Source organism: Oryzias melastigma, linkage group LG16 (assembly GCF_002922805.2).
Source record: "Oryzias melastigma strain HK-1 linkage group LG16, ASM292280v2, whole genome shotgun sequence".
Taxonomy (NCBI): domain Eukaryota; kingdom Metazoa; phylum Chordata; class Actinopteri; order Beloniformes; family Adrianichthyidae; genus Oryzias; species Oryzias melastigma.
Window position 1 is genome coordinate 8,686,528 of NC_050527.1, and position 25,086 is coordinate 8,711,613.

The following is a 25,086-nucleotide window of genomic DNA, read 5'->3' on the forward strand; positions in this document are numbered from 1 at the left end:
ATATATATATATATATATATATATATATATTTATATATACATACTTATAGAAATAGAAATGCTCTGTAATATTCTCTAAATTTTCTTCTGAATTTAATCAAAGCTAAACTTACTAAATGTTTTTTGCGTTTCTCTTTCTAAAACATAAAAAAATACGAGTTTATTCAATTTGAATTACATTTCACTTAGAAGAAATCTGTTGAATCTATGTAAATATCATCACACAGATTCTTTGTTTTATCTGTGTTTTACCGTTTTACTCTTTTATTAGACTCTTATAGTTCAGCAGAAGTGTTTTTGCAAAATACTTTGATGCTTTCAGCAGAAGACTTCCTGCAGATGCTGATGCTCAAACCTGAACAGGCAAAGTTGACAGACAGAGTGTGACTCTGTGAAGAACTGATTATTAAATAAGGAATTACCTCATCAAGCGTTTTCGTGACTGCTGTTTTTTAACTGTCTTCTGCATGTATGGAAATGTTGCTGCAGACGTTTGCACCTCTTCCCCTATAGAGGAAATGCAGCTGATGTAACTGGGTTCCTAAGCTAATAAAAAGGGCTCAGATACCACAGGAAGCTCAGAGTAGATAGGAGGCATTGTAATAATAGCTGTGTTTCCATTACATGTTTGTCCAAAACTTTATCAAAATTCTAAGAATTAAAAAAAAACACAGTTTCGAAATGACACCGTTTCCATTAAATCATAATTTTGCGATAAAGCACAAACCAACTTAAAAACACGGTGATGTTTCTTCCGTGCTCTCTGAGCTCGCTCTTTGTTGCAAATCTAAGTGTGGGTTGTGTCTTTCTTCTTTAACGGAGTGTTGGGTGAAGCCTGAAATTAACCTAACAGAATCCCAGAACTTAAAAGTTAAATTTGGAAATAGCTTGTAGTGTTGAATTGATCCTAATTTACAAACTTCAATATCAGTTCATGAAAGTAATAGTTTAACTCCACCAAAGCAGTCTCTTGGATTTTGCTTTTCAAGCAGAAACAGCTTTTCCAATTGTTTTTTTTTTCTTTTTTCTTTTTTTTTTTTTTGAGAATTCATGATCTTAATTGAGAAACGGTCTTGTTCTGTTTAACTCACTAGTTATGTCAAAACAGTTTTTTAAAGATCAAACTAAAACATCTGAAAAAAAATACATATTTGACTATGTAATTCTGTTGTTTGCCCAATCTCACTAAACAGCATCTATTTCTGAAGTGTAAGCCTCCTTTTTGCTTCTGAAAGCCATTCATTTGATGAAACTTTCAACAAAAAGTGAGAAATTGTTTCTTTGGTAGATTATTTTTCATCAGTGTTTATGTCAATGTATTACAGTGTTGACATTTTTGTTAGGAGACTGCATAGGTGAACACCAATTAAACAATGTCTATCATCTTGAAACATCTAGGTCCCTGATTCACCTGTGAGCATGGATAGCAGCAATCAGCAGGTGTACTCCAAGAACTCCAAGAAGGGCCATTTTCCTGCTGATTTTCCAGAAACCCAAATAATCTGTTGTTGATTACCTGGATCAGGTGTGTTTAGCCAATGGGGAGTTTCAGTGACAGGTTGGTTAAAAGACATGTTTGAGCTTTAGAGCCTGGATTCTGACATAATTGAATCTAAAAAGCTAATGCATCAGATGGATATAAGAAGCAACACTTTGCACCGTCGTTAGCTGCAGGTTCGGCTTTCACATCCAAAATTCAGCAGGTCCAGCCTTTACCCCAACCAACACTGTTGGAATCAGTGGTTTAATTTTCTTCTTTTATTTATTTTTTTATTTGGTGCCAAAAAAGTAGACCTGAAGTTTATTTCCCATGATGCCTCAAAACCAGATAGTTTCCCCCAAAATCCAAAATGTTCAAATTCTGACATTTTAAGAGTGTTTCTTAAAACATTTCTTACAAACACTAAAACATTTGTTTGGGCTTCGTTTATCTCTAAAGTGACGCTTAGAAATATCAGGAGCTATAAAAAGCCACGTGAGGAGGAGGAAAAGGAGGGGGAGAAGGCGGGGCTTGGGCGTGACGTAATGTAATCATAACCTCTGTCCAAATTCTGAGAAAGCGCAGTGAGGAGGGAAGCACGGCGGCTGACAGGCGGCTGTCCGGGACAACAGTGGCAGGTTCAATTTCCAATCTATTGGATTGTTTCCGAATTTGATGCCTTAGTGTTTGTAGACTTTTTTTTTATTTTTTGCTGTTATATTTAGCTTAGACATCAGCTGCGTCTCGGATTCACTGAGGCCTTTACATCACTGCTGCTGCGGCTGCACAATTGTTTAGTTTTTACTCATATAAACAAGCTTTTTTTCTTCTGCTGACAGGAAACAGACATGGAAAGCACCGAGAGGAAAATGTCTTCAGCCAAACAAGAACAAAATGGATATTTAGGGTAAAATAAAATAAAAAAAGTTTTATTCTGACTTTATTAAAGGAAATTAACATTTTAGAAAAACTTTTATTTTGAAAATATGGAAGTAAATTAGAACTCCCATTAAAATATTTTAAAAGTATTTAAACGGCATTTTTTACACTATTTGTTTATGAGGTGAAGGATTAATGATGTAAAATAAATTATTGTATGAGTTTTGCAGAAAAGACAGGAGTTTGTGTAAAGTACCTGATGTTTTATTCTTGATTCGACCTTAAATAAGTCCCTTAATTTATAAGTGAAAGTGTTTCTCTAGAGTTAGCTGAACTTGGTGTCTTTTATGTCCGTCAGGAAAGAGAAGGATGAAAAAAAGAAAGGAAAGAAAAAGGAGAAGGCGCCTAAGGAGCCCATGGTCAGCCCCATCGCTGTGGTGAGCTCCCTTTTGATCCACTTTTCTGTATCTTCACTTTATCTTACTTTTGTGTTTAAGATTGGGGGGAAAAAGTGTTTTTAAGAAAGTAGAACTCTGAGGAACTGGATTCACAGTTGGAATGTAATAGGTATGAGCTTACAAGCATAACAAGAAGGGATGTGTGTGGAATTGTGCAAAGTACAGTAAAGGGGAAGCGGGGAGAACGGATGGGAGTGCAGCACATCCTCCTGTTGTTCGGCTGGGCTCCATCAGCACCCTGCTGGGAGAAGACAATAACCTCTCATGTCTTGATCAGACGCCTTTGGTCTGTCTCCACTTTCTTCTCTCCACCTGAGTGCAGTTCAGGTTTGCGGATGGCTGGGACATCCTGATGCTTATAACCGGGACTGTGATGGCGATTGCCAACGGGGCCGTGCTTCCCCTCATGTGCATCGTCTTTGGAGACATGACAGACAGCCTCATCAACGGCGTCCCTCCAAATATGACGGAAGAGTACTACAGTGAGTTTCCCTACACTCACCTGCGTGTATTCAGTGAATTTCCCATCCTAACATCACTTCTGTACTTTCAGATTTAACACTTATAAATATGACCGCCAATATAGAAGAAGAAATGACTGTGTAAGACACAATTCATTTGGCATTAACTTTGAGGGATGAAAGGATCCTCTTGTGTTAAAAAAAATCTATTTTCTTCAGGTTTGCCGTCTACTACTCCATCATGGGTGCCGTTGTGCTGGTGGCCGCGTACCTGCAGGTGTCTTTGTGGACCATCGCAGCAGGGCGGCAGGTGAAACGCATCCGCAAATTGTTTTTCCACAAAATCATGCAGCAAGACATCGGCTGGTTTGACATCAACGAAACTGGAGAGCTCAACACTCGTCTCACAGAGTTAGTAAACTGCAATTATGAGTTGTTATTATGTTTGAAATATCAAAGATGGTGCATTGAGGCGCTATAGTAAAGCGGGCCGTCATACTTCAATCTGAAACTGTTAGACACCTAACTCTCACCAAGTGAAGTAAATACTTAATTTTACACAGTTTTGTGCTTTTTTTTGTATATTTTAAAGATATTTAAAAATATATATCTTTAAAATATTTGTGAGATTTCTATATATTTTAACTACTTGTGATCATCCATTTGCAGTGATGTCTACAAGATCCAGGAGGGCATTGGAGACAAGGTGGGGATGCTGATTCAAAGCGTCAGCTCCTTCATCACAGCTTTCGTCATCGGCTTTACCAAAGGCTGGAAGCTCACTCTTGTCATTTTGGCAGTGAGTCCTGCACTCGGGATCTCAGGTGCTCTCTTCAGCAAGGTGACTCAAAGGATTTCTCTTTCATTTTAAAGGGTTTAGATGTTGATTAACGGGGTTCTGCTTCCTGTTATGCCTTCAGATAGTGGAAAAAACTCTCAAAAAGAGAAACAGTTTTAGATTTTTTTGATTAAAAACATTTTTTTTAAGTTTTAGAGGATAAAATTGCAGTCAAAACAAACATTTTTATCTAATGTTGACCTTAAATGGTCATATAATGTTTTATTAACAAGGAAAGCTCAAATTCTGATCATTTATTAAACTTTGAGAGCCATAATTCTACAAACTTCTGTTTGATATTTTTTTCATCATTTTTCTCCATCAAACAGGTGTTGACAAGCTTCACTTCCAAAGAACAGAGTGCATACGCTAAAGCCGGTGCTGTTGCTGAGGAGGTGCTGTCCTCCATCAGAACAGTCTTTGCCTTCAGCGGCCAAAACAAAGAGATTGAAAGGTGCATTTTATGTCGCTCTTATTTGGGCTCCAAGGCTGTCCGTTGTTTCAAAGTAAGGTCCTGTTGACCAAAGCAGAAACACAATCTCCACTAAAAAAAGGCAGTAATTAAATAAAAACCCTAAAAAAGCATTAGTGAAAAGGCTAGTTTTCACTTCAATCAAATTTAATTCTAAGTGGATATTTGATTGTCTGTGTTTGCTGCACCCCAGATATCATAAAAACCTGGAGCAGGCCAAAAAGATGGGAATGAAGAAGGCCGTCTCTGCCAATATAGCGATGGGCTTCACCTTCTTGATGATCTATTTCTCATACGCTCTGGCCTTCTGGTACGGAAGTACGCTCATCCTGAGCGGCGAGTACACCATCGGCTCTGTGCTCACTGTGAGTGAACACTCATTTTATAAACATTAAAACTTTATGTTTTTCTTTTAAATTAAAATCCTAATGTTTTCATTTGAAGGTGTTCTTTGTTGTGATTATTGGAGTTTTCACGATGGGTCAGACTTCTCCTAACATCCAGACGTTTGCCAGTGCCAGAGGAGCAGCCCACAAGGTCTACCACATCATCGACAATGTAAGCGGAGAAGCCGGTTCTGTCTGCTGCCTCAGAACTTGTCTGTTTAGATCACGGCATATGCTCTACTGAACTCCAGCACTCTGTGGAGCGGCTTTGATGCAGCTGGAAACCTGAAGTCATTAACACTGGAATGAGCTGCTAATTGGAGCGCCTGCTGCTCGTAAGAAGAACCAGCAGATCGTTCGGGTCGGTTCTGTTCAGCTCCTGTTTCAGGGCTGAGTGCAAATCCATCTCCACAGTGATGATCTGCGTTTTTATTGGTTGAAGAACAGTAAAACTCAGAAAAAGAGTAGTTACATGAAAATACTATTATTTTAGTAGAAGTAAAAAAACAGTATATAATACAAAAAAAACTATTCAATCAGTAATAAAATTTTAATTTGTTTGGAATTTGGTGAATCTGACAAACAAATAAATATTTGTTTACAGATTGGCTGTTAACTATGAAACTGTCCATCATATATATATAAAAAATAAAAGTAATGAGATAAAAATAGTCCAGCAGCAGTTTATTACAATTCCACTTAAAAAAGGTCAAGCATTTTGTTACAGCACTATGTTTTAAAACTATTTAATACAAGAAGGTTAACTAAGTTTAAATGTACTTGGTATATGTTGGAAATAAAAACATTTTATCAGAAATTTGTTTATTTCCTAAATTTTTTGCTGCCATGTTATCTTAGCTGGAATAGGGTCATAATGTAGAAAGGCCTTAATCAGGATTAAACTTGGATTTTGCTGTTTTTATATTCTGAATTGTTTTGACACGTAAATTTAACTTCAGAAAAAATAATAAATAACCGAATCAAACTACTTTATAAATCACAATTTATACTAAAGTGATGCAAAGTGCTATTCTTTGTTAAAACGTCATTCAAACTTAAAATAAAAAAGCAAAACAAGAACATTCACCCAAAAATTTCACTTGACAATTATGTGGGGAAATGATATACAATATCATGCAACATAATCTGTGGTTCACCAAGAGATGGATCTTTTGTTTTTTCATTTCTTTTTTTAAATAAAAAAAAAATCCAGTCTGTAAATTGTTGACAGTAAAGATGCGCCATGTACTGATTTGTTATTATACTATATTTCTGTAAATCCCAAGTTATTTAGAATATTATATTGTTCTGAAATACTTTTCACTTGAAATACAAATGCAATTTTTGTTTTAATTATTTTCTTCTTTTCAAACTGAAAACCCAAATCTTACATTTGACAGGATTTCAGGTGTTTTGAAAGTGTCTTTTGTACTCACACGTGTGTATGTTTGTGTGTAGTTTTAGTTAAGCACAAAGTTTCTTTGCAGATAAGTTTTATTATCAGAACGTTGAGACATCAATAAAACAGTTACAGCCACTGGGCTGGTTAGAAATAATCGCTGTGTGTTTTTGTGACTGCATGTGAGCGCTAGAACATTAGAACACCAAGTTGGAGCCATGAAAACACAAAGAACTGTGGAAATAAACATGAGCTTTGTTTAACCGGCACAGTCTAACCTGTGGGGCTGACAGCCTTCCTCCCATTGTGCGTTTGATGTTATTATAAGAATCCAGATGGATTCGAAGTTCTACTTTGAATCTGATTCAAACCGAACTCTTTCTCCACAGAAACCAATCATCGACAGCTACTCAGAAGACGGCTTCAAGCCTGATTTCATCAAAGGAGATATAGAGTTTAGCAACATCCACTTCAACTACCCCTCCAGGCCTGACGTTAAAGTAAGCTCCCTATCATTTATAAAAAATAAAAGATTGTACATCTATAACTGATTGTGTTTCCTTTCTTAAGATATTGGAGAACATGTCCCTGAGTGTGAAGAGTGGACAGACCATGGCTTTGGTGGGCAGCAGCGGCTGTGGTAAAAGCACAACCATCCAGCTTCTGCAGAGGTTCTACGATCCAGCGGAGGGAAACGTGAGTACTTTAATTAACCGAGAAGGAGGGTCAAGGAACAGGGGTAACCAGTTTAGTTTAGTCTGTTTACTTTTGCAACAAGCTATTGTTTAGATTTTATGACTGACTTTCTGCTTTTGTACAATTACCTGTATGAAGCCCAATGAGACAATTGTTTTGTGATATTGGGCTATATAAATTGAATGGAATTAGGAGCAAGTGGTTTTTTTTTTTTTAACTGATCATTTAAAAAAAAATACATGCATGCATACAATACTCTAAGTTAAGGGTTGATAGGGAGTGTGGCCACTCTGCAGAAACTATGTCCTAGAAAACAACACGGGATTTTGATTAAAAACAGGATCATCATAATTAAAAAATCACTGGGAATGCTTTGAAAATAGATCAAAAGATGATTGGTGTGAGACTTGAACCAAGGACCGCTTGGACAAATGTGTTTTATAATCATTATTTGAACTGATTAAAGATTTAATCGGTGCCATACTTCTTCCAGGTTTCCATCGACGGTCATGACATCCGGTCCTTAAACGTCCGCTACCTGAGAGAGATGATTGGAGTGGTGAGCCAGGAGCCCATCCTGTTCGCCACCACCATTTCTGAGAACATCAGATATGGCCGCCCTGACGTGACACAACCGGAAATTGAACAAGCTGCCAAAGAAGCCAACGCCTACGACTTCATCATGAATCTTCCTGACGTAAGGAAATGTTCACGCCTCCACCTCTTCTGCCCTCAGCTTTTGTTCCTAATGAAGGTGTCGTTTTTGAGCAGAAGTTCGACACTCTCGTGGGGGACAGAGGGACCCAAATGAGCGGGGGCCAGAAGCAGAGGATCGCCATCGCTCGAGCTTTGGTCCGCAATCCTAAAATCCTCCTGCTGGATGAAGCTACATCTGCTCTGGACGCTGAGAGTGAGACCATTGTGCAGTCTGCACTCGATAAGGTATTTCTTCACCGCTCTCGCACATGCTTTCTTGTTTGTTCATTTTCTGACCCCCTTTTTCTTGTTTTGTCGTTCAGGTGCGACTGGGCCGTACCACGCTGATCGTGGCTCACCGCCTCTCAACCATCAGAAATGCTGACGTCATTGCTGGCTTCCAGAATGGCAAAGTGGTGGAAGTGGGGACTCACAGTGAGCTGATGGAAAAACAGGGAGTCTACCACACACTGGTCACTATGCAGGTAACAACCTTAAAGAGCAGTGGAGCGTTTGAACCCATGGGACACTGTTGGTGTGAATGCTTTCTCCTCTGTTTCTGCAGACGTTTCAGAAAGCAGATGATGGAGAAGAGGAGAGTGACGCAGATGAAAAGAGCCCGTTAGCCAAGCAACTGTCAGACTCCAGCCTGTTCAGGAGGAAGTCGACCAGAGGCTCCTCCGTCACTTCAGACGCACGGAAAGAGGAGAGGAAAAGCTTCAAAAAAGACAGCAAAAAGGAGCAGGACAAGGACAAGGCAGATGAAGTAAGCAGTGTTTCAATCTCTCCATTTAATTAATAGACAAAGATATTTCCAATAAGAAGTCTGTTCAAAGTGTAACTGTTTGTTTCCCTGTGTAGGATGAAGATGTTCCTGCGGTGTCGTTCTTCCGAGTGTTAAAGCTCAACAAGTCGGAGTGGCCTTTCATTTTCGTGGGCACCTTTTGCGCCATCATCAACGGAGCAATACAGCCTGTTTTTGCCATCCTCTTCTCCAAAATCATCGCCGTAGGTCGACCTTAGATGGAATCTTATCTAAAAGATGTTTATTTATTTTTTTTTAGAGATGATCCTGCAAATCTGAACGCCTCATTAAGAGATATTGTTCTTACAATCAGACCAACTTTAAAATAAATCCAAAGATTTTTACATAATGTACTGTTTTATATGAATTCCTCTGTCTTCATTCAGGTGTTTGCAGAACCAGATAAGGAAGTTGTCAGAGAAAAATCGCAGTTCTTTTCCCTCATGTTTGTAACTATTGGAGGAGTGTCGTTCGTCACCATGTTTCTGCAGGTATGAGCACACAGAGTTCACTGCCATAAAAATAGACGTTGTTACATCAATATAGTTTTATTTTAGAAGACGTGAGATAATGAGACTCCTTTAAGACTTTTATCTGATTAAAAATAAAATCATTAAGATGAGAAAAAGATATATGGTCAAATATTTGAGCTCCTTTAAGTTGTGTAAAAGATCAAAACTGTCCAGCACTTTTTAATGGTTAAGGTTACATTTAGATGCCAGGTTATGACTTTTTTTATTGTTTTCATCAAAGAATAAATTTCCAAAAGAAAAGTTCAGAAGGTTCTCAATGGCTTTTTTTTGCAAAAGCAATAACTGGGTAACTTTAAATTAAAAGTGTAAATGCTTAAAAGGCGACGTCAAGCCCATGTTACGCTTAAAAATATGTTAAAATGTAATTTATGATGTTCTACAGGTTTGTTTTATTAAAAAACTAGCTTTTTGAGACTGTTGTGTTTATGTTTCCTTCACACTCTTGTCATTTTTTTAACAGGGATTCTGTTTTGGTAAATCAGGAGAAGTTCTCACCTTGAAACTAAGACTGGGAGCCTTTAAAGCCATGTTGAGACAGGTATGTAGAATTGGTTACAAAAGCAGCCCACAATTCCTGTGCTGTTAAACATAAATAATGATTGACCATTTATTTAATGTTTTTAACTTATTGTTTAGCTTAGAAAAAACAAAGTTTTGACAGTGTCCCTGGTCAGTGAGTTGTTTTTTTAATCAAAAGAAGCATTTTGGTTCCATCCATACATTTTCTAAACCTTCTTAGTCCCTTTTTGGGGTTGTGGGGTTGCTGGAGCCTATCCCAACCACTGGTTAGAGGTAGGGTACCATGAAACAAGTTTCCAGTCCATCACAAGAGTTCATTTAGGTGTAATTTCAATAATCTGCTTGTGGTTCTTTTCTTGTATTGTCTTCAATTAAAAAAAAAAAATTGTTTTCACAAGAAAAAAAAATATTAGTCTTGAATGCTTGTTGGGCTGCAAGCGAGTTTCATTGCTCGGTGTTCTTTGTAGTTTGCCTGGATTTTAAAAAGTTCAGCAGAAGAAAAATGTTTTGCTTGAAGCAGTTTGTCATTCTGTTGCTCTCACACAAAGACCCTCACACACAGATGCAGAACTTTTCTCTGCAATCAAATGCAGAGGAACTAAATGTAGTTTAGTCACGGAAATTTGGTGGGAATTATGGTATGGTCTTAAAACGACGAGATGTTTTTGTGACATTTTTCAATAATTTTATTGGGTTTTCTGCATCTTTTTCACTCGATCCTTGTTGCTTCCTTGCAGGATCTTGGTTGGTTTGACAACCCCAAGAACAGCGTGGGAGCCCTCACCACAAGACTTGCCACAGATGCAGCACAAGTACAAGGGGTCAGTCTGAGCAGCAACAGCTCCCAACTAATTAAAAAAAAAGAGAAAACCTCCAAATCAGTCATTAAATGTTCTAACTTCCATCCTCAACACTTTCTTAGGCAACTGGAGCTCGTTTGGCAACAGTGGCCCAGAACTTTGCTAACCTCGGTACTGGCATCATTTTAGCCTTCGTCTACGGCTGGGAGCTGACCTTACTGGTCTTAGCCGTGGTGCCAATAATCGCGGTGGCCGGAGCTGTGGGGATGCAGATGCTCACTGGACATGCAGCCGAAGACAAAAAGGAGCTGGAGAAAGCCGGAAAGGTAACAATACAGATATTGGGAGCAGCTGCGCTGTTGGACTTTTGTCTGTAATCATCTTGTGTCTTCACAGATTGCCACAGAGGCAATAGAGAACATTCGCACTGTTGCATCTCTGACCAGAGAAGCCAAGTTTGAGTCTTTGTATCAGGAAAACCTCAAAGTGCCATACAAGTGAGTCAAATATAGCAATCGTGTTTATTTGTGTGATGCACTTCTAATATATTTTTTTGTAACTCATGTGCAGGAACTCCCAGAAAAAGGCCCACACGCATGGTTTTACATTCTCCTTCTCCCAGGCCATGATCTACTTTGCCTATGCCGGCTGTTTCCGCTTTGGTGCCTGGCTCATAGTGCAAGGACGGATGGATGTTGAAGGAGTGTTCCTGTGAGTAAACGCACCATTCACCCTTGCCTTGGATTTTTACCCAGTTTGACTGAGAGGTTGTTTCTTGTTGTGTCATGGTTGGCGTGTAAAGCAGCAAAGCATTCATTGTGACTGAAGCACAGTCTGGTTTTAAATGCTGTGAATCATTACCCTGTGCGGTGATTCACTGATGTGTTTCAGGATTGTACAGTTGTGCAGCGAGTTAGTGATGCTTGAACTATGGATTTCACTTATGCCCTGGCTGTGGTATAAAAAGGAAGTCCCAAGTTCATAAACCATAAACACATAAAAGGGTTAAAGATTAACAAACATTTGCTTTCACACATGTGGCAGACAGCACTGTAGGAGGTTTAGTAGAAGATACGCGCGAGAAAACGTGCTTTTAAGGTGTTGCATAACAGTTTCAGAGCCAATTTGAATTTTTTTTTTTTGTAAAAAAATACTTTCATTACTCTTATACATTTAAAAAAAATATGTCTAAATATTAGTCAATTTTCTATAGTAGCAAACAAAATCAACTGAATGAAGACGTTTGCTGTCAGACTTTTTCAGACCAGATAAGTGTCATTATTTTTTATCCTAATGTGACCCTGCTGATGCTGAGTTTATCAGGACAGTACAAGCTTTGTGTCACAGAGAACAAATCAGTTTAGTGTGTTATAAAAACTCAAGACACTTTTGTAACTTTTAACTGAAGACAATGTGGATCTCCTCTCCCAGGGTGATTTCAGCTGTTCTGTTCGGCGCCATGGCTGTCGGGGAAGCCAACTCCTTCGCCCCCAACTACGCCAAAGCCAAAATGTCCGCTGCCCACCTGGTGATGCTGATGAACAAAGTGCCTGAAATTGACAATCTGTCAAACGAAGGGGAGACCCCGGTACGAAGCGCAAACTTTAGCACCTACAAGCTCTAAAGGGTCCTGCGTTTACTTCTTTTTCTTTGTTTCCAGGATAAATTTAATGGCAACGTAACCTTTAAGGATGTGAGGTTTAACTACCCCTCACGTCCGGATATCCCCATTCTGAAAGGGCTCAATCTGAAGGTGAAGAAGGGAGAAACTCTGGCTCTGGTTGGCAGCAGCGGCTGTGGAAAGAGCACCACCATCCAGCTGCTGGAGCGATTCTATGACCCCAAGGAGGGGAAAGTGGTGAGAAACTCAGTGTCTTTTCTGTCACCGGAGCCCCTTCACCTGCTTTCTGATAGCTAATGGTTAACCTGATGGAGCTCTTTATGGCAGCTGTACAGTACAATGTTTATGAGACCTTGAGACATTATGAAGCCAATGTATTGGTGTCTTTATCTAGATAAGTGTGCTAACTCTATCAAAAACAATGAAAACAATTCCTTTCATCTTTTCATGGCTTATTAATTCAAAGCTACAGGTCTTTCTTGTATAACAAAACACTGAATCCCAACAAAACTCATTTTTGATTTTCTTTGTCACAAAGAAACCATGTAATTTATTTATTTATTTTATATATCTGTTCTTCCGTGTCCTGCTTTCAGGTCCTGGATGACGTGGACGTCAAACAGCTGAATATCCACTGGCTGAGATCTCAGATCGGAATCGTTTCCCAGGAGCCCGTGCTGTTCGACTGCACTCTGGCCGAGAACATCGCATACGGAGACAACAGCCGCTCTGTAACCATGGAGGAAATCGAGGCTGCTGCCAAAGCGGCCAACATTCACAAATTTATAGAGGAACTGCCACAGGTAAATACAGGAGGAAGCTTTAGACAAAAAGTAAAGTAAATGTTTTTGAGTTCATTAAATATTTAGTTTGTACCAAAAGGTTGCTAATTTGATCAATGTTTGTTATATTTTTTAAATCTAATTTAAGATATTAAGTGTTGCTAACAAAAGACAAAAAAACTATAGTAAAAAAAAAGCTGAGCTAATTCAGCAGTTTAGAAAAAAATTAAATAAAAATGTTTTCTGTTCCAATTTTTGTTCTGATGATCAAAACTTGGATGATTTAAAAAAAAAAGTAAATATAGTTACATTTTTGTCAACTGACAAATTTTCCAAATGCTACGCTTTATAGTTTATATTTCCCACTCTAGTTAGCATTGGTCCTAGCATTTTGTCAAGACTTCTGGGGAATCTCTAGGGCACTAGATTTTGGAATTGCAGATTTAAACACCCCAAAAAAATGGCGAACACAGTGTGTAGTATAGTGAGTAGTGAGGGCCTTTGGACGCAAGCAAGAGCTATAAAATGGGAGATCTTAAATAAAAAACAAAATTGACAGACAAAAAAGGAAGTGATGTCATTCATCAATCAATTAATAAGAAGTGGCCCAAATAAATATGTAAATTCTGCCAAATTTTTTCCCTCCTTTTTTTTTAAAGTTGTTTTTCTTATATTCAATTTAAACATAAATTTAATTATCATCTGCAAACAAAGATCATAACTATAGTCCTTTAGAAAAACCATGACAGCTTTCATTTAGATCAAGCAGTGTCTAATTCTCCTCTGCTCAAAACATCATCCTATCAACACAGCAGGTTTAGGAAGTAGATGCTACGTTTTCTCAGAATACCTTTTTGTATAAGGTACTTTACCTCGAATTTTGACTTCTGATTAGATAAGAGTCTTTACACGATGTTCAAGGTTGGATCAACTTTTGAAGATAAACTTCAGAATCACAATCCGTCACTGTCATGGAGATCACTCCCAAGAGGGTTAACAGCTCTGGAGTCAAGCTGACTTTACAATAGGTGCTATAAAAAACTACAATGTAACCAAAGTAGAAAAGTCTAGTTGTTAAGGCTGATCCTCTTTATTTATTAAGAACCTTTTGAAAGGTTCAAATTTCAGCATCACAGCAGTCCACAACACTTCCTGACTCATCCCTCTTAAAAGATCTTTTATTTATTTATTTCCTCCAGATAAAGGATGAAGCATTCAATTGCCTCTTCTTTACCATCTTATCTAATGGGCAATAAGGTGCAGTTTTATTTAAAATAAACTAATGTTGGTCTTTCTCCGTGTTTTCCATTCATAAAGATGTTTGTTCATCAAAACCAAAATTTAAACCAGGTTTAAAAGGTTTTTTTGAGCCATCAGTTGTGCAGCTTGTGAATATTACCAGGTTTAAATCATCCTAGATGCTCCTCATTTTCATTTAATGGTGCATTTATTCCATAAACTCCTTTTAGAGTTAATTTACTTTGAGTATAGCTGCATGTTAGTAATTACACTGAGAGTACTACAAACGGAGCTTCCAGGAAACTTTCCTCGAGTCTCAGATGTTTTATGTGTCTCAGCCGTCAGTACCTGAGAGCTGCTAACCATCAAGTACCAGTTTAGAGCGGCCCACTCCCACTCACATGTCACTATTTTATCAGCCTGCACCAACATGATCATGTGTCTGCTATTTCTGTTTGCATGAGCAGAGGTACAACACTCAGGCAGGTGATAAGGGGACTCAGCTTTCAGGCGGGCAGAAGCAGCGAATAGCCATAGCCCGAGCTATTCTCCGCAACCCCCAGGTTCTGCTGCTGGATGAAGCCACCTCTGCACTGGACACTGAGAGCGAGAAGGTTTGTCCTCTGCAAAATTAACAGACTATAGAAGTATATTTATGTTTCTTAAAAGTTTTTTTAGGTAAAAATAGAGAACGTTATTAAAACGGTGATCTCTCTGTGCAGGTGGTGCAGGACGCTCTGGACCAGGCCAGTAAAGGCAGGACGTGCATCATCGTGGCTCACCGTCTGTCCACCATCCGCAACGCAGACCGCATCGCCGTCTTCCAGGGGGGAGTGGTGGTGGAGCAAGGGACGCATCAGCAGCTGCTGGCAAAGAAGGGAGTCTACCACATGCTGGTGACCACACAGCTCGGGCACGGGACGAATTGAGAACCCATCTCTGGTCTCGGGCTGAGCACTTGTGCCTTTTATGAGCAGTTATATTCATACTGAGCAGCTCCGGCAGCTAGGGACTGAATGCACTGACCTCATCCTGTGAGTTACACTCTCTGTAATCTGTTTAACAACTGCTGCTGTTGATTAGTTGTCATGTTTATTGACTGAACTTTTGGAAAACTTTTATTGACTTTGACAAAAGCTTACATCAAAACATTTAAATTCTCCACATTGAGCTCAGAGGAAGGGATCAATCTTGATAAGTTATTGGGGGAAATTTCTTATTGATGATGTCTAAAGAAAAAAACAATTTTTTTGTTAAGATAAAGCAACTTGAAGCACGCTTAATTTTAAATGACTTTTCTTAAGTGCACTTAATAGTGATTCATGCACTTTAATTCATGCTAAAAGTGCAATAGTGTACCACCAAGTTTGACTAACACTGGGACCGTCGCTGCATATTATTACGTGTTCTTTAGGAAATGTGTTTGGGTATCGGGCACCTTATCACAGCTTTGGATGATCAGACCAAAAATGTTGGTAGAACCAAAGTGCCTGATCGGCTTAACCAAGAATACTGTATATTAAAAAGAAAAATCTTGAGTTTATGCTAATGTACATGAATGTTCTAATCGTGTTTATTAATAACTTATCTTTTGTAGAAAGTCCTGATATGTATCTATTAAAGTTTTGTATTCAAAAACAAAGGGTTTTTTTGTTTTTATTTTAATGGACAACGAAAAATAACATCTACATTTAATCGTCACAACAATCACATGTCCAGCAGTGCATTTAGAGATTGACAGTCACTTCTCATCAATCACTTGATTCATTTAACAGTTTACAAAAGCTTAGAAGACTGATAATTGTAGGGCTTCAAATGTAAAAATCATTAGTCACAATTTCTCACAGACATAATACTTTCTAATGCAGTTTAAGGCATCCAGCTGTCTGTATGTGGAGAGCTGAGCAGCATGCAGATTATAAAAGGTGCAGCTAAAGAAAGTTTTGGCTCAGTGGATTAAAAAGAAAAAAAAAAACAGCAGGAAAGTGAATTCTTCATGTGCAACCGAGTATTTAAAAATAATATGCAGAAGTCAAACATTGGATAGCTCTTGAAATAAACATTAAGCTTAGTGTTTAAGTGTTGGTGTACCCATCTTTAAAACTGACTAGATTAGAAAGATTAAGCAAATAAAATAAAAAAAAAGAAGAAATCCATGTTAATGGAGAAAAATATTTTCCAGTTACAAACCTGCTAAAGGCAAATGTTGTATTTCATCCCATCTTAAGGCATAAAAAAGTCATGTTAGTACATTTTGGAGAATTAAAAACAAAACATCTCTTCCCTTTTTTTCCTTTTTTGCTGTGTGAGAAGGTACCCGTGATTCATTTCCTTTACAATATTCCTAGCTAAAGAAATACTCTATGAAACATTTTATGCCCCATGAAAGTACAGGTCACAACAATTTTTACTATAAACTAAAACTAAACAAAAAAAAATGACACTTCAGTCCATCACAGAAGTGCTGTAGATGTTTTACTCCTATAGTTTTATCCACCGTAAGGCTTCAATGCCACCAAAACAATCAAAATTTATACTTACGATTATCCCCAAAAAAAACACTATAATCACTAAGAAAGTTCAGTCAGGAGGAACATTCACAAAATAAAACAAAATCAGGTTCTAAAGACCATTAATCAGTACAGATTCTGCACGATTGCATTGATTTGTGCTGGTTTACACAGTGAAAGTGAAAACTAAAACAGGAATGTTTCACGTTCTTATAGCTGAGACACGGTGGCCAGGTGGAGCATCTCATGCAGGGAGCTGGAGAAGTTATTAAACAATGAAGGAGCGTCTGTCTCATGGCAGGATTTCCACGCTGAGATGGAAGTCACAATCCTGCAGGAACAAAGACAACAGCTGAAGTAAAGCTTCTAAAGAGCGCACAAACTTTAAGTTGACTTCATAACACGTTAAATCCTTCAGAGGTCTTTTTCTTTTGCGCTGTCTGCTCACCTGTCATCCCTAATGCGGTAAAAGAAGCCATAACCATGATGCACCATGGGAGCCACCACCCCCAGAACTGTTGTGTATCCCACCAGGCTGGATGACAGCACAAAGTTTCCACCACCACCACTGCATTGGAAAGACAGAGGTCCTGAGTTAGTTTGCACTGCAATTAATTTCTTTTTATAGGGATAAACACCAGCTTTTAGTGACACTGATTTTTTTCTGAAGAAGAAGTTAGTAATTTTGATAAAATAATCAACGGTTAAAAAAACCCCCACTAATCAGTAGCAAACACCAACATGTCTGCTAAGATAAAATGCATTTTGAATCAAATACATCTGATAATAGAAGGTAAGTTACAACAAAAATGCATCAATAAAATAAATCCATTATATCAATATAAATACCATTTGGACTGAGACATGGTAGGTTTGCTTTACCATGATTTGATTTTAGGTCAGTGAGTCGGATAATTCAAAATAAACCAATACCGACTATGAATCGGAGGGTCAACCACAAACTATGATATGAATCGAATCGTTCAAATGAATCATTACAGCCCTTCAAACGCTAAACATGCGGGAAAATAGAAATAAAGGAGTTAAGCGGGCAGCACCTTCTTGAGTAGAGGGGATCAGTGAACAACTCTGGAACTTGGAGTCCTTCCTCTTTGGCAATGAGGTAAAGCCCGAGAAGATGTCTGTCAAAGCCTGGAAACAGCAAAACTATTCAACCTCAAGTCTAAAACCACTGATTGTTTTTACACAAGCAGAAAATCTTTGTTATTTGATCATTTATCGCTCACGAGAGTTCTAGCAGTTTCTGATCAAATTTTTCTTCTTATGCTAAAACTTTAGATTTTTTTTGTAACTCTCTTTTTATTAGCTTTCACATCATACAACAAAAAACAATATCAAAATGACAACCAAAACAACTAAAAAGAATAAAGGAAACCCAGGAAAAATAAGATACATAAAATGATGTAATACGGGTCACTGTTGGACTGAAGTTTACAACATTTTCTTATTTACTATTACAATACTATTAATACTTATTCCACTGCTCATCAAACCTTTTGATTATTACTAGTTCAACTCTGAGCAGGAACATACTTTTAACCTGAAAGAACAAAAATGTTCTTACAATAAAAGTGATCGGAAAAAAAAAATAATTCAACCAAACATAAATCTGGTTGATTAATTATTTTTACAAAAAAAATGAAATTGAGCATATACAAATAAATATATTTTACTTTCTTCTTTATGTATTAAATTTAAGGGTTCTCACTAACACAAATTTACTTTAACAAACTGTTTTTTAGGCATCACTTTGCACTTGTTAAATAATTTTACCAATGAATATGTTCTATAGAAACTTAACCGTTTTTTTTATCGAAACGGGTTTTAGATTAAAGTTATAAAAAAGTCCCTGAAAAGATGTTTTTTCTTTACTGAAGTCCCAGTAACTCTCATCTTGCCTTTCAGCTGCTCCCTGTAGGGGTCGCCAAAGTGCATTAACTGCCTCTATCCAACTATCATCAGTATTTTCCCTAAAATACAACCTTTAATGTACGGTGACTTTAACCACGGGCTGCACGGTGGCACAGTGGTTAGCGCTCTTGCCTCACAGCGAGAAGGCCCCGGTTCGACTCCCAGCTGGGACCTTTCTGTGTGGAGTTTGCATGTTCTCCCCGTGCATGCGTGGGTTTTCACCGGGGACTCCGGCTTCCTCCCACCGTCCAAAAACATGCTTCATAGGTTAATTGGTGACTCTAAATTGCTCCTAGGTGTGAATGTGAGAGTGAATGGGTGTGTAATTGAGGCCCTGAGACAGACTGGCGACCTGTCCAGGGTGTACCCCGCCTTCGCCCTTCAGTAGCCGGGTTAGGCTCCGGCACCCCCGCGACCCCGAAAGGGACGAAGCGGTCAAGAAGATGGATGGATGGATGGACTTTAACCACCGAAAAATGTATTTCTATGATGTTAAAATAAAACAATAATGGAGTTATGTCAGTGAATCTCACCATTTCCGTTTTGAGCTTCACTCATCAGTTTGTTGTGCTTATCAAAAGCCAGCAGCATCGCTTTTCTCTTATCAATCACCTGACAGATAGATGAAGAGATTCATAAACAAACTCATTTATTTAACAATGTTCCTATTAAATACAAAGCATTTTACACTTACGCTACATGTGGGGTCCATCATGGCCTTACACCAGTTCACAGCCTCCTGGGTGCATGGTCGCATGGTCTCTGTCCTGCCATGGAAGAACTTGCGTGTGGTTGCCGTCTCATAACAGCTCCCAAGCCTGAGAGAAGGAACAGCAGATGTTATTATTCATCCAATTCTTTTGCATGAACTTACACGAGGAAAAGCAGAAGCATCTGCGGCGTACTTCTTGTGCAGTCTGTAGTAAGCTAGCTGCATCGCCAGCTGAACAAATGTGTCTGGATGCAGCTTCTTGTGTCTGATAGCACTTTTTCCAAACGCTGTGAAGGCGTAACACACAATCTGAATGTCTTTAGTCTGTAACAACAAAAGTTATAGTCATTCATCAGCAAATACGGGAAAACCTTATTTGTATCTGTTCTGTCTAGGCTTACCGATTCTAAATACTGCTGTTTGGCATGACTGATGTCACTGCGCACTTTTTCATCCAATGTAAACAGCAGCTCTTCAGGAAGGGGCATCAGTCTGACCCTGTCTGAGCCCTGAAATAACATGACAGCTCAGTCTGCAGCAAAACAACTTCACTATGAAGGGAAGGTAAACTCAGATTTTACCCTCCATTTGCCTTCTGCAGCTTTGATTTCCTGGTCAAGATACCAGCACATAGACACGAGCACCATGGCATCGTATGGAGCATGCTGCAAAATATACATTTACAACCATTTTTGCATATATTTTAACTAAGAAACATTGGTGTCAGAACAGCTTCCATTTGAATTTCCTCCAAAAAATAAGCAGGACATCAAAAACTCACATCACACGTGGATCCAAAAGTGCCGTCTGAAAAAACAATAGAGTTGTACGATTTGTCGCCCCAGCGGATGATGGGGTTTCCTGCCAGGGCTTCCGCAGTCATCTGCATTAATACAAGATTCACAAAATCAAATCTAAATTTCGTCCTGGTCAGAGCAGGATTCAAACACTCCAAGTTCTTACATTTGTGTAGTTCTCTGGGGTGGAAAATGGTTTTGACTCATCCAGTGAAATGACAAACAGGCTGCTCTGAATGGTCTCCAGGATGCTTTCGTTGTGTGGATCAATACTTATTAGATGCTCTCTTGCCTGTCAGAATGTAAACAGAACATACATTGCTGCAGAAGCATGTCAGCATTTAGGATATCTCCAGAAAAGAACCACTTTAATGATGCCTTCTTCTAAAGTAATCCTCCCCACCTTTGCCCAACGGGTGCGCTCATCTGAGGTGAGAGCAGGAACGCCATCGCCCTCTGGCTCCCTGTCGCAGCGCTCCTTCACATAACTCAGCTGCCTAGTAAAAACAAAACTTTTTATTCTTCCTACTGCACCGTCACCATAGAATTCTATTAAAGGTAAGCTTCTGTCTGAGGACCACAAACCTTTCAGAAAAAAAACATACAAAAAATAGATCAATAATATATTTCAAATGTGTTTAAATATATAAAATTATTACACCAAGTACTATCTAGATCAGCCACTTTCTTGACATTAAACATTGTAGCCAAATCTCCACAATCCCATGAGCCTTTGCAGTTCAATGAAGTAACAGAACTGAGATTAAAGTAAAACCAACCAGAGGTGGCGAGTCATCTCACCAACATCTGCATGGATAAACACATCAAAGGACATATATATTTTAACAACACAAAAAAAGGTTTTTACACTAACTTACAATCACGTCTGTCAATAAACTGAGTTTTTGTTGTAAAGCCTGAAATTACGCACAAATATTTACAAATGGAAATGGTGGATGAATCTACAAATAACTTGCTGTGCCAGCAGCTTTCCATGACAAATATTGAGATTCTATCTTGAGGATTTTATAGCTTGTTATCTGCTGTAATATTGTGTTCTGTGAGTTGTGCGGTGCTGCAGCTTCCATGTTTGTAGAATGATTTGGGTTTCAATAATTGGTCTAAAGTCATTTTCCTTCCCATTCTGCAATAACCTGCAGATCTAGGATTGTACAATAAAATGTAGGATTTCTATTTTTAAGTTTTGGACAATTTTGTCTTTCAATTTTTTTTCTTTTTTCTGTAACAGATGTAGAGATCTGCAAGAAAGAAGCTTGTTGTCTTTTTTACACCCTTAGTAATATGGGGTCTTCAGAAGTATTTGTATACACTTTGTAATTGGCTCTATTAATTTATCTTTAGAACTGTTTTTTGTGGAAATGTTTGACATCCATCTTTTTTGTATAACAGCTTATTTTTTTTAGATGTTTAATCATATTAGACAATAATTCCAAAACAACACATAAACTGTCCAAAAAAAATAATAAATTCCAAGTGTTTTTTGGACAGTTTATCACAATTATTAATGAAGTTTTTATTTACTATAAAAAAGATAAAAACATGTAGAGACAAAATAAAAATGTGTAAATCCACAAAGTCAAAACTAAGTGAAAAATGTCTAATGAACTATGCAAACTCAACTGAAAACTTTAAGAAACATTAACATTCAATTTTGAATGATAACAATGGTATTTGGGGGGGTGTCATTGTAAACAGACGATGTGACTGACAAACTTACTAGCTGCATTTCCATTGCATTGGGTTGCACAAATAGGATTTTTGATAATAATTTTGCCTAAGGGCTGCACGGTGGTGCAGTGGTTAGCGCTCTTGCCTCACAGCGAGAAGGCCCCGGTTCGAATCCCAGCTGGGACCTTTCTGTGTGGAGTTTGCATGTTCTCCCCGTGCATGCGTGGGTTTTCACCGGGGACTCCGGCTTCCTCCCACCGTCCAAAAACATGCTTCATAGGTCAATTGGTGACTCTAAATTGTCCCTAGGTGTGTCTGAGAGTGAATGTGTGTGTGATTGAGGCCCTGTGACAGACTGGCGACCTGTCCAGGGTGTACCCCGCCTTCGCCCATCAGTAGCCGGGTTAGGCTCCGGCACCCCCGCGACCCCGAAAGGGAAGAAGCGGTCTGCAAGATGAATGAATGGATGAATGAATTTTGCCCAAACAGTGACTGCACCGCTCTTGTGGCACACAGCGGTCCCACAGTATCATGCAGCTCATCAAAAGTTGAGTGTGTCTTGCGGAATTGTTGGATCCACATCTCCTCTGTTAAATTGCCAACTAAGATTTCTCAAAATCGCTTCATCTGTAGCCACACCCGCGTAGCTTGCTGCTCCATGGCCTGAATAAAGCGCCGACGTCTCCTTTGATGGATGATGATGAGCGCTAGTAGCAGAAATTTGAATGTATCTGCTGTAAATCAAAGTGTCGTTCACGTCTGTGTTTTTGAATGACTTACTGTGTGGGTTGGTTTGTGTTTATTCACATAATTATGATTTAATGAAAACAGTGTAATTGTGTTTTTTCGACATTTCTAGAATTTTGATGAAGTTTTGCACATATATGTAATGGAAACACAGCTAGTGTTAAGTTCAGAAACAACTGAGGGTTCTTGGAAAGTCTTGAGTCTCTTGCTTTTTACCTGAGAAGTTCTGGAGGAGTGAGGATTTGCCCGTCATGAATTGCATCAAAAGTAAAGATCCGTCCTCGACACATAACCACCAAATGGGAAGGACACGGCCCTTCACTCTCTGGCATGAAGAAATCCAGGTTACACAGCTGCAGCACAGAAGCTGATCTAATATGTCAGACTCTTGGATCTAGAGATCAAATATATTTACCTGTCTTAAAGTAGTTATGAATGGCGTCCTTCTTCACTCCAGGTACTTTGCAGGTATTGAAGAGCATTCTGAACTGATCCATGTCGAATGGAGTTTTACCTGACTTCTGAGGAGCCAGTTGTTCTCTAAAATAGCATAAAAAATATTGTTTAACTTCATACATGACTCAGCGTGGAAACAGAAAGATGTGCAACAAGCATGGCTTACGTGTGGATCAGGTTCCAGTACTGCAGTGAGTACCAAGTGGTAATACTGGCCCTCTGAAGACACGTCCCCTCCTCTGGAGGCCAAAAATGTTCCAGGTAGGGCGCAGGACCGCCAAAGTTTACATTCAACTGAGAGGGGATGCGGACCTCCAAGTACGCTGCGTCTAACCACCACTCCTCCAGCTGAAGAGCATTCAACAACAACGATCAGCTAAGGGAAACATCCCAGTACAAAAGTGACACACAAGTGTTGACAGAGCTCAGCTGCAGACCCAGTTCCTCCTGTTCTTGGCTCTTTGTAGAAGTTTCTGATGGAGCTCTTTGCCGATGCCATCTTGGAATTTCTTCACAATGTTCACTGTAGCTGCAAACTCTTTCTCGGATGCAAACGGGTGAACTGAAGAGCAAGGAAAAGGAAGATGAGTCTGCTATCCTAACATATTAGTTTCAGCAAAAAATGTAAAAAAAAAAAATGGACATTTACCTCTCAAAGATGTATAATTTTTAAGATTTATAATGTTCAATTTACAATTGTGTGAAAACGCCTTATAAATAAAGAACATGATGATGATACCCTCTTACAGTTTTCCTACTTCATTCATAATAACCCATAATAATAGCACATTCGCTTTTTTGGAAGAATCACTGATAGCGCCTGAAACTCCTGAGTTTAAAAGGTACAGTACTGACTGCCCCATGTGGGGAATTGAAAACATGTTCACCTTTGGAACAGATAGATTGTCGGTGCAGGGGCAAACTGATAAAAGGCCATTATGGAACTTATTTACACAGAAGATTGTATTTTTTCCTTAATCACAGGTAAACCCAATCAAAGCTGCAAAGGAAAAAAAAACATTATCGTCATGGTGAAAAGCCTCAAATTTTCATTTGATTAATAGTAAATATTTAAAGTCTACAAAATAGATCATAAAAGATATGTTTGAAAAACAACATGGATCCTACCTGCATCCAAGTATTTAGACAGACTGCTCTGAAGTGAAGGGACCGGTAGTGGCGGCAGACTGTCTTGGTACTGAAAGGTCCGTTCGGGAACAGACTCTGACACACGATTTGACATTTCTTCTCCCTAAAATCCAAACAGCTGTCATTAGTCTAGAGTAAAACAGACTAAACATGCGACAGCTATTGGTCCAATTGGTTAAAAGAAGAACAGAAATAAGTTATAAAAACAGGGATGCACAAAATAGCCCAAAATGTTACAATATTTATATTATAATATTTGTACACGTTATGTTTACTGTCTTAAATGTATTTTGCCAAACAAGCTAAATTAATGTTATTAACACCACAAACTTGAGTACTTTTTCAGTTCGACTAAACTACTAAGAAAATAATTGTATTATTACAAAAATTCATTAATAACAAAATGAATCAAAGAATCGGTTAAGATTGAACTTTAAAATACCAAGTCAACGTGGCTCCAGTTGTTTAATTTTTTAAAGACGTCTATGTAGAAAATGTGAAAATGTGACTGCAGAGCATTTAAAGCTCATATTATTGACAGTCAATCCTCAATACTTGACTTTACATCTACTATCACCTGAACTGTTGTCCTTTAATTAGCTAAATCACTACATTATTTCACTAACTTGAGACACAAACAATGTTAGTAAGTAAACTACACTGTCAGGAGAGGGTCTTTTAAAAAAAACGATCTACTAAAAGTCAAATTTAGTCCAGCAGCAATAATAATTCGGACTAATTTCCAGTATCGATGCTAACAGAACCAGAAAGAAAGCTGTCAAACTGCTCCACTTTGCCGCTAATGCTAATGCTAACGCTAAACCCTTGAAGGAAAGTTAGCTCACCTTTTAGCACGTCCAGTCCAGCTCACTGCACGAACGCACTGCACCTGTTCCGTCAGTTTGGCCCGTTTTGAGACCTTTCGGGACAAAAGGACGTGCTCGTCTGTTGTTGTTGTCCGCAGACTCTGCAGAGCCTCGCGCTCATCACCTTTGACCCACTGAGACTTGGTGCCAGCCGCAGCATGGGG

At 38.6% G+C, this 25,086-nt stretch overlaps 2 protein-coding genes across 3 annotated transcripts; one reads left to right on the forward strand and one right to left on the reverse strand.

The window, feature by feature from the left end:
* Positions 1–1,692: 1,692 nt before the first annotated feature.
* On the forward strand, positions 1,693–15,706 carry abcb4 (ATP-binding cassette, sub-family B (MDR/TAP), member 4). 2 transcript variants are annotated; one of them, XM_024268227.2, is made up of 28 exons: positions 1,693–2,118; positions 2,320–2,387; positions 2,718–2,796; positions 3,140–3,299; positions 3,371–3,419; positions 3,498–3,689; positions 3,948–4,119; positions 4,446–4,570; positions 4,782–4,953; positions 5,033–5,146; positions 6,763–6,873; positions 6,944–7,069; positions 7,563–7,766; positions 7,841–8,011; positions 8,089–8,250; positions 8,331–8,531; positions 8,627–8,773; positions 8,957–9,061; positions 9,564–9,641; positions 10,360–10,443; positions 10,545–10,748; positions 10,819–10,919; positions 10,993–11,133; positions 11,854–12,010; positions 12,083–12,280; positions 12,640–12,846; positions 14,532–14,678; positions 14,787–14,993. In XM_024268227.2, exons 2-28 carry the CDS (start codon positions 2,329–2,331, stop codon positions 14,991–14,993), a joined length of 3,873 nt encoding a protein of 1,290 aa, XP_024123995.1. In that variant the 5' UTR covers positions 1,693–2,118; positions 2,320–2,328. The 2 variants fall into 2 exon arrangements, with proteins under 2 accessions (XP_024123995.1, XP_036071779.1); XM_036215886.1 differs by lacking the exon at positions 1,693–2,118 and having other exon boundaries at positions 2,329–2,387; positions 14,787–15,706.
* Positions 15,705–25,086, reverse strand: crot (carnitine O-octanoyltransferase). Its single transcript, XM_024268228.2, has 17 exons — positions 24,902–25,086; positions 24,036–24,159; positions 23,345–23,469; positions 23,074–23,255; positions 22,867–22,991; positions 22,668–22,776; positions 20,419–20,512; positions 20,182–20,307; positions 20,000–20,101; positions 19,800–19,883; positions 19,620–19,727; positions 19,412–19,542; positions 19,201–19,324; positions 19,040–19,118; positions 17,633–17,726; positions 17,023–17,142; positions 15,705–16,905 (listed from the first exon to the last, which is right to left on the reverse strand). The coding sequence occupies exons 2-17, from the start codon at positions 24,148–24,150 to the stop codon at positions 16,785–16,787; spliced, it is 1,839 nt and encodes a 612-aa protein (XP_024123996.1). The 5' UTR covers positions 24,151–24,159; positions 24,902–25,086; the 3' UTR covers positions 15,705–16,784.

Coding starts and splice junctions, on each gene's coding strand:
- abcb4 (XM_024268227.2), top strand. CDS start 2,329: ATGGAAAGCACCGAGAGGAAAATGTCTTCAGCCAAACAAGAACAAAAT. Junction 2,797..3,139: donor TGGTCAGCCCCATCGCTGTG/GTGAGCTCCCTT, acceptor ACCTGAGTGCAG/TTCAGGTTTGCGGATGGCTG. Junction 9,062..9,563: donor TCGTCACCATGTTTCTGCAG/GTATGAGCACAC, acceptor TTTTTTTAACAG/GGATTCTGTTTTGGTAAATC.
- crot (XM_024268228.2), bottom strand. CDS start 24,150: ATGTCAAATCGTGTGTCAGAGTCTGTTCCCGAACGGACCTTTCAGTAC. Junction 19,728..19,799: donor CTGCAGAAGGCAAATGGAGG/GTAAAATCTGAG, acceptor ATGTTATTTCAG/GGCTCAGACAGGGTCAGACT. Junction 19,543..19,619: donor AACAGCAGTATTTAGAATCG/GTAAGCCTAGAC, acceptor TTGTTGTTACAG/ACTAAAGACATTCAGATTGT.